The 13,943-nt window shown below is 47.3% G+C and overlaps 1 protein-coding gene across 1 annotated transcript in view; it reads left to right on the top strand.

Annotated features, from left to right (window-relative positions):
* LOC148513511 (uncharacterized) overlaps positions 1–13,943 on the top strand; it is a 71,827-nt gene that overhangs the window by 28,046 nt on the left and 29,838 nt on the right. The window contains exons 8-14 of the mRNA XM_088481857.1: positions 6–83; positions 1,876–1,967; positions 2,462–2,567; positions 4,497–4,576; positions 6,981–7,049; positions 11,099–11,159; positions 12,733–12,749. Of these exons, the coding sequence (XP_088337983.1) occupies positions 6–83; positions 1,876–1,967; positions 2,462–2,567; positions 4,497–4,576; positions 6,981–7,049; positions 11,099–11,159; positions 12,733–12,749 (503 nt within the window). The remainder of the gene's footprint in view (positions 1–5; positions 84–1,875; positions 1,968–2,461; positions 2,568–4,496; positions 4,577–6,980; positions 7,050–11,098; positions 11,160–12,732; positions 12,750–13,943) is intronic.

Here is a 13,943-nt window from a genome sequence, read left to right as displayed (position 1 = left end):
TGAAGGAATGGCTCATAAGCACCGCTGGTGTCCCGGTATACGGGATGAAGCTACCTACTGGCTTTCAACTGATAGGACAAGTGGTAAGTGTCCAGATATAGCCTGGTATGAACTCAGGTACAAAATGTGCACTGAATCGCAGCAACCAATCAGCAATCAGATTTTATCTGTCTAGTGCAAGGTAAAAATGAAAGCAAGTATCTGATAGGTTGCTGTGGGGAAATTTACATTGTGCATCTAACTGTTCTGTCGGGAAAGGAGCCCTGTGCGATATATTATAATTATGTATCGAGTGGTAATATCTGAAGCATGTGATCGTCCGCAGCAACCACACAGAGCATATAATACTAGGGCAGCTAATGTCTCGGTCTCATTATCAAGGCGTCCGCATAAACCACAGATCCAATAACATGTTACAATACAATCTGCTAAATTCTGTCCATAAACGACTACAGGGTACATTACAGGGTACATTACAGGGCACATTACAGGGTACATTACAGGGTACATTACAGGGTACATTACAGGGTACATTACAGGGTACATTACAGGGCACATTACAGGGCACATTACAGGGTACATTACAGGGTGTGCCCTGTAGTGTGCCCTGTAGTGTACCCTGTAATGTGCCCTGTAATGTGCCCTGTAATGTACCCTGTAATGTACCCTGTAATCAGGGCACACTACAGGGCACACTACAGGGCACATTACAGGATACATTACAGGGTACATTACAGGGCACATTACAGGGCACACAACAGGGTACATTACAGGGTACACTACAGGACACATTACAGGGTATATTACAGGGCACACTACAGGCTGCAGGGCAAATTACAGGGTATATTACAGGGTGCAGGGCAAATTACAGGGTATATTACAGGGACACATTACAGGATGCAGGGCAAATTACAGGGTATATTACAGGGCACATTACAGGCTGCAGGGCAAATTACAGGGGCACATTACAGGGGAACATTACAGGGCACACTACAGGGGCACATTACAGGGCACATTACAGGGTGCAGGGTACACTACAGGGCACATTGCAGGGTACATTACAGGGAACATTACAGGGTGCAGGGCACATTACAGGGGCACATTACAGGGGCACATTGCAGGGTACATTACAGGGAACATTACAGGGCACATTACAGGGCACATTACAGGGGCACATTACAGGGCACATTGCAGGGTACATTACAGGGTGCAGGGTATATTACAGGGCACATTGCAGGGTGCAGGGCCACATTACAGGGTATATTACAGGGCACATTACAGGGCACATTATAGGGTGCAGGGCACATTACAGGGCACATTACAGGGACACATTACAGGGGTATATTACAGGGCACATTGCAGGGTACATTACAGGGCACATTACAGGGTATATTACAGGGCACATTGCAGGGTGCAGGGCCACATTACAGGGCACATTACAGGGCACATTATAGGGTGCAGGGCACATTACAGGGCACATTATAGGGTGCAGGGCACATTATAGGGTGCAGGGCACATTATAGGGTGCAGGGCACATTACAGGGTACATTGCAGGGCACATTACAGGGTATATTACAGGGCACATTGCAGGGTACATTACAGGGCACATTACAGGGTATATTACAGGGCACATTGCAGGGTGCAGGGCCACATTACAGGGCACATTACAGGGCACATTATAGGGTGCAGGGCACATTACAGGGCACATTATAGGGTGCAGGGCACATTATAGGGTGCAGGGCACATTACAAGGTACATTGCAGGGCACATTACAGGGTACATTGAAGCTGTTCATTATCTGGGTATTGTGAATCCTACGTTTAGTACAGTACTTGTCAGTTTATGTGATGTCGGGATCCTAATGTATTTCCGTAGGGATTGCCGGACTACACGAAGTGGATGGCTCATTACTCTACGATGAAGAATGAGCCCCGGGTAAAAGCGATCACTTGCAGAGCCTACGCCAGGTACGGAGAAATCCCAATCACTCATTTATTTATTGTGCATTTAACATAATGTAGTATTACAACACTTCACAGCACAGAGTCTGCCTGGGGTAAGCACTGTGACGCGGGCACCGCCAGCGGGACACGTACAATGTAACCTTGGTATGACAGCCAGGACGGCAGACCATCTTCCCCATAAATGCACTCCCTAGCACTAATCTAAGAATGTCTATGCGTATGGCGTTATGCAGGGGAGGGGCAGGAGAGCGTGGGCCGAGCATCGGAACTGCTTTTTAGATCGTCCCAGGCGCTTCCACAGATCTCTTGCCTTTGTGCAATGATCCAAGATGGACGTCAGTACAGACCTTTGCAGTGTTATGCAAGAAAATATTAAATAAAATTAATTTTTTTTCCTTCAAAATCTTATTTTGTTTTACAGGTTGTAGATCTTAATATTTAACTGTATGGTCATTAAAAAAGTAGAAGTAAATGTTTAAGTTTTGTTTGTTCCCCAGGATTGGGATCATGGGTAACCCTTCGGATGGTTATTACGGGAAGACCATTTCTATGACCATCTCCAACTTCTGGGCTGAAGTCACAATCTCCGAGAGCAAAAGACTGGTAATACGTCTGGTCCCTCGCACGATACGTCAGCGTTCCCTGCGGCTGAATAAGATGGCAGGCTCCGGGCGGGAAGAGGGGGACGTGTTTGTGGCTCGGCCCCAGATCAGCCTCTCAAACACATCCTTTGCCATTATCAGACTTGTTTTAGCCCGACAAGCATCAGATGAGTGAACAATATGCAAATCTGCCTTTTATCCAAGCCAGATGAATCGGGCGCCCTTGTGAGATCTGAGAGAGCGGGGACGGTCTCCTGGGGGGTGGGGGGGGGGGGGATTAGGAGCTGACAGCCCATTGTCTCGGAGTTGAAGAGCTCAGTCTTACAGCAGTGAAGGCCTCATTTGCAGATTGCCTCAGCCCAGGTTCAAAGCTTACGGCTTAAACGGAATCCAGGCTGAACGTGGTAATAAGGAAGAACGGCTTTTTACATGATTACAGAGTCGTAATCAGCACTAATGGCTCTCCCCCTGCCCCAGCAGCATCTTACTCTGTGTTCCTTTAGATCTACGGCAATACTGGGCCTTCTCTGTTACGCAAGCACTTCGCCATTTTATTCTGTATGGAGACTGGGAAATGTGCGCCTCTTATTCACAGTAATCGCGATTCTGCTTTTACTTCAAACCGGTAGATAGTTAGCTGTGATTTCATGAGTTGATAGGTCACGAGCGGTGGAGTGGCACAGTGGTTAGCATTGCTTCCCACACTGCAGCTCAGTCATGGATTCGATTCCAACCGTGTACCTATCGGTGTGGAGTTTGCATGTTCTCGCCGTGTTTGTGTTTCCTCCAGGTGCTCAGGTTTCCTCCCACAGTCAAAAAAAACTTACTGATAGTTTCATTGGACGCTAACAATATGGCCCCCGTGACTTCCGCCACTTCCTGCTGTCTGGCTTTCCCCTTACCCGTCTGTCCCCTCTACAGTCCATCCCAAATGCAGAGGTCATACTGATCTACCTATCCTGTCGCTCCTCATCCATTGCACCACTCTGCAAATCCCTACACTGACTCCCTATTCCCTCCAGAATTCAGGCTGCTATACTCACTAGAGTCTCCTCTTCATACAACTGTGACATCACCATAAGATACACACCCTCTCGCCCCCTGCCATCTGTCTCTCACCCACACCTCTTCTCCCATCCGATAACCACCTCTCACTGCCATCTCCAAGACTTCTCCTGAGCTGCTCCCTGTGTTTGGTGCTCCTTTCCCTCCTGACCAGACTCTATCCCAACCTTCATTCCTTCATACGCACTTTCTGAACCCACCTCTTCCCTTTAACCTACCCCCACCCGAGACTGCGCGCTCTTCCTGACACCGCCACTCCTGTCCCGCTATCTCCTATTGTCTCTGCTCCCCTCCCTCTAGACTGTAAGCTCTGGTGATCAGAGCTCTCTCTCTGTCCTCTGTCTCACGTCTGCTCCTTATTGTGTTTGTATTTTGCATGCATTGCAATGCACAGTTTGTGGCGCCATAGAAACAAATCCTTACTATAGCGTGTGTGATAATAGAGTGTAAGCTCCAACGGGACAGGAACCGATCTGGATGGTCAGACATTCTCTGTGCAATACTTCTGTATACAACAGTAGGCCAGTGTTTTAGTGAAACATGAATGGATGGATGATACTTAAGCATAGTGCTTACATTTTTCTGAACTATATAAAAGAAATTGTTAGGATCTGAGTGGTCGCTATGGGTTACAGCAGCGTCTTAGAGCCAGTTTTCCCCTTGTATGTAGCACTGGGCCCTAATACTATAAGGCGTCCTGTAATATAATCCGCTTCTAATCTGGTGCTCAGACAAGACGACCTCTGCTTGTACCAAGACAAACCCCTTAATGTACAGATTATTATATGTTCCTATGTAGGCAGGTTTATAGTCCAGTACTATACTACAGAATAATGCATTTTATTCCTTTATTTCATTCTCTAAGGCTTTGGTCCCACATCCCTTAAATGACCCGACGGAGTTTGGGAGCTTGCTGGACTTATACTACATCAGTAGGAAGGAAGGGTGAGTGTATCCTTATCAGCATCAAACGTTCTCATTTATTGCAGGATGAATGTGATTATTTGTGCAAACAATGTTAAAAAAGCTGCAATTCTAAGTTTTTGCCTAATTATATTGGTATACCTAATCATGGAATGTTGTGTACAGGCTTCCGAACTACAACATTAGCTCTTTCCGAATAGACATTGTTCATCATTACACAGCAGACCGCTGAAGCCCCTCCCCCATATGGGGGGTGGGGGAGTTGTATCAATTATTGGAGAGAGATAAAGTGGAACAACTGCCCAAAGCAATCAATCGGCTTCTAACACATGCAAATAATATTTATTGAACACAGTATTGTGACAGCAGCTGATTGATGGTTGTGTTGGGCGACTGCTCTACGTTCTCTCTCTCCAAGGCTTGATACAGCTCCCCGTTAGTGAGTGCAGTCACTGGGACATCACTGCTCCTGTGTATATGAACCCAATAGTCCACACAGTGCAAGTCTGCCAAGCTGTCAGTCATTCTGTGTCTGCTCTTAGAGAATCTCCTCCCTCCTAACATGCTAACTGACTGCAGAGGAGTGAGAGCACGGTGGGCTCATTTAATGTTACTTATAAAGCCACCAGTTATTTAATGTATATTGGTCATCGCTGTGAGGGAATGGGTATAAAGTCCCGGCAGCTGAATCCCGATGCCGGCAGCCCGAAGGGAGAAGATCCCGACAGGGCAGGTAAGTACCCTGTTCCTACCCCTCTCCCTCCCCTAACCATCCCTTAGTGGTGCCTTACCCTAACCTCCCCCTGAGGGTGCCTAATCCTAACCTCCTCTTACCGCACCCTAAACCTAACCCTCCCGAGGGGGTGCCTAACCCTAACCTCCCCCCGGGGGGTGCCTAACCCTAACCTCCCACGGGGGTGCCTAACCCTAAACTCCCACGGGGGTGCCTAACCCTCTCCCCTAGGGGTGCCTAATCCTAACACCCCCCCTCCCGAAAACCTAAACCCGCTACGCTCCCTAAACCAAACCCTCCCCCCCCATGGCTAACGCCAAGGGCGCCCCGGACTTACCTCGTTCAGGCTGACATCCTTCGGTGTTCTGGCGTCGGGATTAAGATTGGCGTCGGTATTTCGACTCCTGTCTGAAGTCCCTTCTCAGGATTTCCCGTTGGTATTGAGGCCGGTGGTATCGCGCCCGCTGGTCTCATAACTACATCCCACTGTGAGAGTTAAAATGTACACAGGGGAACCCAACAGGTCACACAGTAATATAAAATACAGCACTGCACCAACAACACTACTCAGTAAGGCTTATACAGGAAAACAAATAGCAATCAACGTCTAAAATAAACCAAGGTGGATAAAAACAGGGGTGGCCCTAACAAGTGGTAGGTGGGTGTCCCTAAGGAGCCAATAACACTGAACATTCAGCAATTAGCAATATAAAAGGTAGATACATAAACATTGTGCTCATCTGTAACAGCAGCAGAGAAATGAACACGTTAGAGAATAGGATATTCCCACGACAGTAAGGAATACATGAGCTCATCCTTCACTCCCTGCGGCCCCCTCCCCAACTTTAGGGTGAGCTTCATAGTGAAGGTGTTGGGAGTGAGACCGATGGGTCGGGAGACCCCCCCCTCGTTTTATTGGCACAGATCAAACACAAAAAAATTCAATGAACAGCGATGGCCAATCCGAGAGCAGAAAATACAGCCAGACTCAGTCGTTTTCACTTTACCTGACTATTATATTAAATCCTTGTTTTCATTGTTATAACCACGTCTTGAGCGGCTCAGCCCAGAATAGTGTAGGACCCCCCTTACAGTGGTGATATATAGCGTTATTATAAAGCAGCACCCACAATACACGAGCGTGGGCTACACTGACAGCTGACCGCACAGCTAGAATAATCTGGGTCTCTGTATAAAGCGTCCAGTGTGTATCACTGAACCGATCGGCACAGACTGGAAAATCCCAGGGCCCTTACACCGAAATCGGTATGATTTACCACCGTCCTCATGGCCGACAGTTCAAATCCCGACTGCGGAAGCCCGGCAGTGAAGGTCCCGACAGGTAAGTATATTCTCTATCTAACCTCCCCCCGTAACCCTAACCCTCTCTTAGGGGTGCCTAATCCTAACCCCCCCTCCCAAGTGCCTATCGGTAAGCCGGGTGTCGGGCTCCCGGCGTAGGTCTAATGAAAGGCGTCGGGATTTCGACGTCTGTCATTGGACACTTGCTGGGATAAGACAGTCGGGAAGCCGGCGGTCGGGATTTCGTCTGACTTCCCTACTGCCTCCCCTTACACCCCAGTCCCAGCCGAGTACCCAGATGCATTTGCTTGACCGAGCCTTGTTTAATAAATGGATGATGCAAATGAATGTAATATTATTTTATCTTATACTATTTTCTGTATCTGCCAGGTACCTGGGGGGCCTGAGGCTGCTACAGGCCACTTGCAAAAAGTTTTATCAGTACTGTTCTGAAAAGGGGTAAGAATATTCCTCCAGGTCACTTGTACTTTGTGCTGTATCGCTATGAGAAGAGAGATTTGGGATTTGTTATAGGTGTTATTGTAATGGCTTAATACAAAAAGCAGAAGTCCAAAAATTGCACAACAGCAATAAGCGTTAGTCCTGACCGTGCAGATGACCAGGTATGGCAGTGTTATTAGTGTTACACAATGCTAAAGTCATCACTCTGCATGCATCGGTGAGAGGGGGGGGCACTGGGACCCTCTACTCAAATAAAACATGTCAGCTGTGCTGGGAACCAGTGACATCACTGAGAGTGCAGCCTCTACAGGCACTAGGAACCAGTGACATCACTGAGAGTGCAGCCTATCCAGTCACTAGGAACCAGTGACATCACCGACAATGCAGTCTCTCCAGGCACTAGGAACCAGTGACATCACTGAGAGTGCAGCTTATCCAGTCACTAGGAACCAGTGACATCACTGAGAGTGCAGCCTATACAGTCACTAGGAACCAGTGACATCACCGACAATGCAGCCTCTCCAGGCACTAGGAACCAGTGACATCACTGAGAATGCAACCTCTCCAGGCACTAAGAACCAGGTGACATCACTGAGAGTGAAGCCTATCCATTCACTAGGACCAGTGACATCACTGAGAAAGTAGCCTATTCAGTCATTAGGAACCAGTGACATCACTGAGAGTGCAGCTTATCCAGTCACTAGGAACCAGTGACATCACTGAGAGTGCAGCCTATACAGTTACTAGGAATCAGTGACATCACCGACAATGCAGCCTCTCCAGGCACTAGGAACCAGTGACATCACTGAGAGTGCAGCCTATCCAGTCACTAGGAACCAGTGACATCACTGAGAAAGCAGCCTATCCAGTCACTAGGAACCAGTGACATCACTGAGAGTGCAGCCTATACAGTCACTAGGAACCAGTGACATCACTGAGAGTGCAGCCTATACAGTCACTAGGAACCAGTGACATCACTGAGAAAGCAGCCTATCCAGTCACTAGGAACCAGTGACATCACTGAGAGTGTAGCCTATACAGTCACTAGGAACCAGTGACATCACTGAGAGCGCAGCCTATCCAGTCACTAGGAACCAGTAACATCACTGAGAGCGCAGCCTATCCAGTCACTAGGAACCAGTGACATCACTGAGAAAGCAGCCTATCCAGTCACTAGGAACCAGTGACATCACTGAGAGCGCAGCCTATCCAGTCACTAGGGACCAGTGACATCACTGAGAAAGCAGCCTATCCAGTCACTAGGAACCAGTGACATCACTGAGAGTGTAGCCTATACAGTCACTAGGAACCAGTGACATCACTGAGAGCGCAGCCTATCCAGTCACTAGGAACCAGTGACATCACTGAGAGCGCAGCCTATCCAGTCACTAGGAACCAGTGACATCACTGAGAAAGCAGCCTATCCAGTCACTAGGAACCAGTGACATCACTGAGAGTGTAGCCTATACAGTCACTAGGAACCAGTGACATCACTGAGAGCGCAGCCTATCCAGTCACTAGGAACCAGTGACATCACTGAGAGCGCAGCCTATCCAGTCACTAGGAACCAGTGACATCACTGAGAAAGCAGCCTATCCAGTCACTAGGAACCAGTGATATCACTGAGAATGCAGCCTATCCAGTCACTAGGAACCAGTGATATCACTGAGAATGCAGCCTATCCAGTCACTAGGAACCAGTGACATCACTGAGAATGCAGCCTATCCAGTCACTAGGAACCAGTGACATCACTGAGAATGCAGCCTCTCCAATCACTAGGAACCAGTGACATCACTGAGAATGCAGCCTATCCAGTCACTAGGAACCAGTGACATCACTGAGAATGCGGACTATCCAGTCACTAGGAACCAGTGACATCACTGAGAATGTAGTCTATCCAGTCACTAGGAACCAGTGACATCACTGAGAATGCGGACTATCCAGTCACTAGGAACCAGTGACATCACTGAGAATGTAGTCTATCCAGTCACTAGGAACCAGTGACATCACTGAGAATGTAGTCTATCCAGTCACTAGGAACCAGTGACATCACTGAGAATGTAGCCTATCCAGTCACTAGGAACCAGTGACATCACTGAGAGTGCAGCCTATCCAGTCACTAGGAACCAGTGACATCACTGAGAGTGTAGCCTATCCAGTCACTAGGAACCAGTGACATCACTGAGAGTGCAGCCTATCCATTCACTAGGAACCAGTGACATCACTGAGAGTGCAGCCTATCCATTCACTAGGAACCAGTGACATCAGTGAGAATGTAGCCTATCCATTCACTAGGAACCAGTGACATCACTGAGAGTGCAGCCTATCCAGTCACTAGGAACCAGTGATATCACTGAGAATGCAGCCTATTCAGTCACTAGGAACCAGTGACATCACTGAGAGCGCAGCCAATCCAGTCACTAGGAACCAGTGACATCACTGAGAGCGCAGCCTATCCAGTCACTAGGAACCAGTGACATCACTGAGAGTGCAGCCTATCCAGTCACTAGGAACCAGTGACATCACTGAGAATGCAGCCTATCCAGTCACTAGGAACCAGTGACATCACTGAGAATGCAGCCTATCCAGTCACTAGGAACCAGTGACATCACTGAGAATGCAGCCTATCCAGTCACTAGGAACCAGTGACATCACTGAGAATGCAGCCTATCCAGTCACTAGGAACCAGTGACATCACTGAGAATGCAGCCTATCCAGTCACTAGGAACCAGTGACATCACTGAGAATGCAGCCTATCCAGTCACTAGGAACCAGTGACATCACTGAGAATGCAGCCTATCCAGTCACTAGGAACCAGTGACATCACTGAGAATGCAGCCTATCCAGTCACTAGGAACCAGTGACATCACTGAGAATGCAGCCTCTCCAGGCACTAGGAACCAGGGCTTTTTAAGTTAGTTCACATTATGGAGGATGGAGAGGAAGACGCGTGGTAAAGCCACATACAGAGAAAACACCGTGTAGAGGAGAAAAGGTGAGTAAGGGGCCTATTCATCAAACGATAAATAGCCCGCTAACCATGCGGAAACGCTAGTTTCTGCATATTTTGATTACCGGGCCTTTCATCATCATCAGGGGTCCGAATAGGACCCCCTGTTATTCAGCAAACTTTGCTTTGCTTGTTCTTGGATCCCCGTTCCTTCCTATGGGAAGGAGTTCCGGGGATGCGAAGAGGGATCTAAATGTATCCCTCCGCCACCACCTCAGTACCTCCCCGGCGGCTTTGCGCCTACATGACCTTGGGTCACACATGCGTAGACTCACCCGACGGGGGAGATGTAAATAACGCAGCTTCTTCTGTAGCTGTGCTGCTAACCGTGGGGGCAGCTGCTTTTCGGAGCAGCTGTCCCCGCACCGGAGCAATGATGAATTGCTTCGGTGTAAAGTATCCCTCGCAGCGAGATGAATACTTAATCATCATATGGCCCCCTATGATGAATAGGCCCCTATGTCTCAAATATTACAATAGTAAAGGTGAATAGTAATTATATAATGCTAAGGATAATCTATATAATAACATCAAGTGCTGATATGAGAAATAGACCGATGAGGGGGAAGTGAGATCTGGAGTAAGTGGGCAGAGAGGAACATTGGGTGAGGGGTATATTTACTAAAGTGAGAGTTTTTTTAGAAGTGGAGATGTTGCCCATAGCAACCAATCAGATTTTACTTAACACTTAACTAGCACCTTCTAGAAGATAATAGCTAGAATCTGATTGGTGGCTATAGGCCACATCTCCACTTCTAAAAACTCTCACTTTAGTAAATATCCCCCTGAGAGAGAGAGGAGGAAACCGAGGCACAAGAGAAAAGACAGTGCTGCAGCATCACTCAGGGATTTATAATTCTGTAGCGTTCCGCTGTGTCATGTGACTACCTAGGCGACCACAGTTACCTGGCACATGGCGTAGGGACTTTTCATTCAACCCGCGATTTTCTAGAAGTGTCCTAATCGTGTCATGAGATTGCAGTAGGTAACAATGAGCCATTTGTGTGTTGTAGTAACTGTTATTATTTATTTCCAGCATCGCACTGTCCAAGCAGAACTTTACCCTAAAGTATAACGTGAACATCCCCCGACAGGTGGTAAGTCTGCAGAATTAAGGGAAACCTCTTTACTCTCTATTACTGTACTTAGAGGTAGTATAGAGCTTTATATTATAGGATGTAGTTATGCAACACGTAAAGAAATAATAGTGTTGCCGACATTCGCCCTCTAGCACTTTCCCAGCAGATAATGTTAGTATTATAGACGGTAAGAGAGCCAGGTTGTGTTGCTGAAGAATACGTCCCAGTTTTTGAATGAACCCGAGAGGTGACGCTCTGAGATAATAATTAGCGATATCGTTACTCCTGCTGCTAATGCAGCCTCGGCCTGGTGGAGTGGAGAGGGGATGAGAGTGATAGCCCAGCCGGCAGTCTCTCCTCGCCTGGCGATCGATGCACAGCGTGGCTTCCGGTGCCTGCCAATCACTGCTGACAGGCTAAAGAGGCCATTTACTCACAGTGCCGCGGTGGCTCTCTCAGCTGCACTTCCAGGGTGTGACCCTTCTATATGAAATGGTTTTTAGTGTAATGCTCAGTAGGCATGTAGATTTACACATCCACATACAGCGCTACTTCCATAGAGGAGCTACGTAGGCGGCCAGGGCAGGGCGTTAGCCGGAATTGCTGCTCAGTTGTTAAGGGGACGAGGTTCCGTGCTTTGGGCCTGATTCAGAGCCGTTCGCTATTTGCGGTCGTTCGTTCAAAAACAAGGGGTGGCTATTCAAATGATCCGTTCGCAAATTGCAGTCTGTTCACACCTCTAAGTCTGAACGAGCGAGCAAAACATACGCTCGTTTATTTGATAAAAATGCCCCCTGGCCGCACGCACCATACGTCATGTCCGCTATTTATTAGATTAATCGAGTACATCGTACAGCGTATGAACTGCTCGCTATTCTTGTGGTTGGTTTTTTCAACCGCTATTTTGCGAGCAGTTCTGAGTTTAAAAAAACCCAGTGACTTGGTCAATGACGCTGCTGTATTAATTATGCACACCCATAAAACGTCCGTTTTGACCTTTAAGCACGCCTGTGTTCGGATCTCCACTCCCCGTTTTCAAGCACCTTCCCCTGTTACCACCCACATACGACTCATTCTGTCACTCAAAATAGCAGGCCCTCGCTATATTGCGTACCAACAATTTTCAGCCGCACTGACTGGTTCGCGCATGCGTACTAAAAACCGTACGCATGCGCAGATGTGCGAACATCTCTCGGAACGAGCGTACTGCCGCTAGCGAGTGGCTCTGAATGAGGGCCTTTGTCCTGGATTCTGTAAAGGTCTCCAATCACTGAATGCTATACGACAACCCCGAGGTCCTCTCCACGTACAAGATTACACATTTACATTTTACACAGATATCGGCGATAGAAATACGTTAAGTGAAAAGTACTAAACACCTGGGGGGAGATGTATCGAGTCTTGGACATGAAGTGGAAAGGGATAAAGTACCAGCCTATCGGCTTGTAACTGTCATATTTGTGGTACGGCCTGTAACATGACGGGAGCTGATTCGTTGGTACTTTATCTCTCTTCAAAGGTTTGATACATCTCCCCCATGGTGCGAAAATGCAGCATTTGGATGATACTGTGTCTCTTCCTCTCTCTGCAGGGATTGGCTGGAAGCAGGTAATGACTTCTCTGTGTGTCTTTGGGGAGGGGGGTGATGAATTTTTATTTTGCATGAATCTTGGAGGAAGAGTTTTCACTTGTAAAAATGACGATATCACGTGACCGGGGGCTTATTCACAATACGCCAGGGCTTTACAGATATTTTTGTTTTTCATTACGGGCTATTTATAGCGCACACATATTACGCAGCGCATTACAGAGACTATTTCAAGCCGGCTGCTCACAATATTGCGCTTTCTATACCATATTCCATAATGCACTTCTCTTCGAAACGCGTCATAAATCTCATTATGTTTTCAGTAAAACGCATTCCGATCTTCATTCGCATTTCAGCATCAATCACTTAAAATATTAATCCCGTTTGGGGGATTTTCAGTGAAGTGCGATGTGGCGTTGGGACGGTGAGTAATGACACCATTATCACCCGTACATTCCTCCTACATTGCGCATTTTACCTGGCTCTCCCATAGGTTTCCACAGTAATGATTTAAGGCTACTTTATGTACTGGACATGTGGGCGCTAATCATCGCCCCTACCTTGTGGAAGAACAGGCAATCGTACATAGGAACGTAACGCACACATCCCTTACAGGCTGCGCTGATCTGAACCCTGTTGGACACAAATATTTTTTTAATTCTTTCAACGTGTAATACGTTGTGCACCCTTCCCCCACCAGTCCCGGTCCCCAGCTCAGAACCACAACGCCAGTTCTACAAGAAATATCTCTGTTATAGAAGTTTCTCTATTTTTATTTTTATTTTATTTTTTTGTCCATCTGCATAATATGACATAATATTACATCTCTGTCTGCATGCAAATTCCAGCATCAATTCTATATAGACAGCTGCACAATAGCAATTCTCTCTACTCTAGTGTCTGCTGTTATGCGGAATTCATGCACAATTGCGCAGTGCCTCTCATCGAGGTGTTTGATGTCATTCTTTGGGGTCTAGTTACTAAGCAGTGTTAGGAGACAGAGTGATAAGTGATAAGTGCCAGCCAATCAGCTCCCAACTGCCATCTCACAGGCTGTGTTTGAAAAATGACAGTTGGGAGCTGATTGGCTGGCACCTTATCACTTTCTTATCACTTTTCACTCTGTCTCCTAACACTGCTTAGTAACTAGACCACTTAATATCTGTTCTTATTGTTTATGCATGAACAGCGGCACAGTGCCACTTCACTTACTC

The sequence above is a fragment of the Taudactylus pleione genome, unplaced genomic scaffold (genome assembly GCF_031769625.1).
Source record: "Taudactylus pleione unplaced genomic scaffold, aTauple2 ptg000278l, whole genome shotgun sequence".
Lineage (NCBI taxonomy): Eukaryota > Metazoa > Chordata > Amphibia > Anura > Myobatrachidae > Taudactylus > Taudactylus pleione.
Note: the sequence above shows the minus strand (reverse complement) of the source record. Positions and strands in the feature narration are given on the sequence as shown.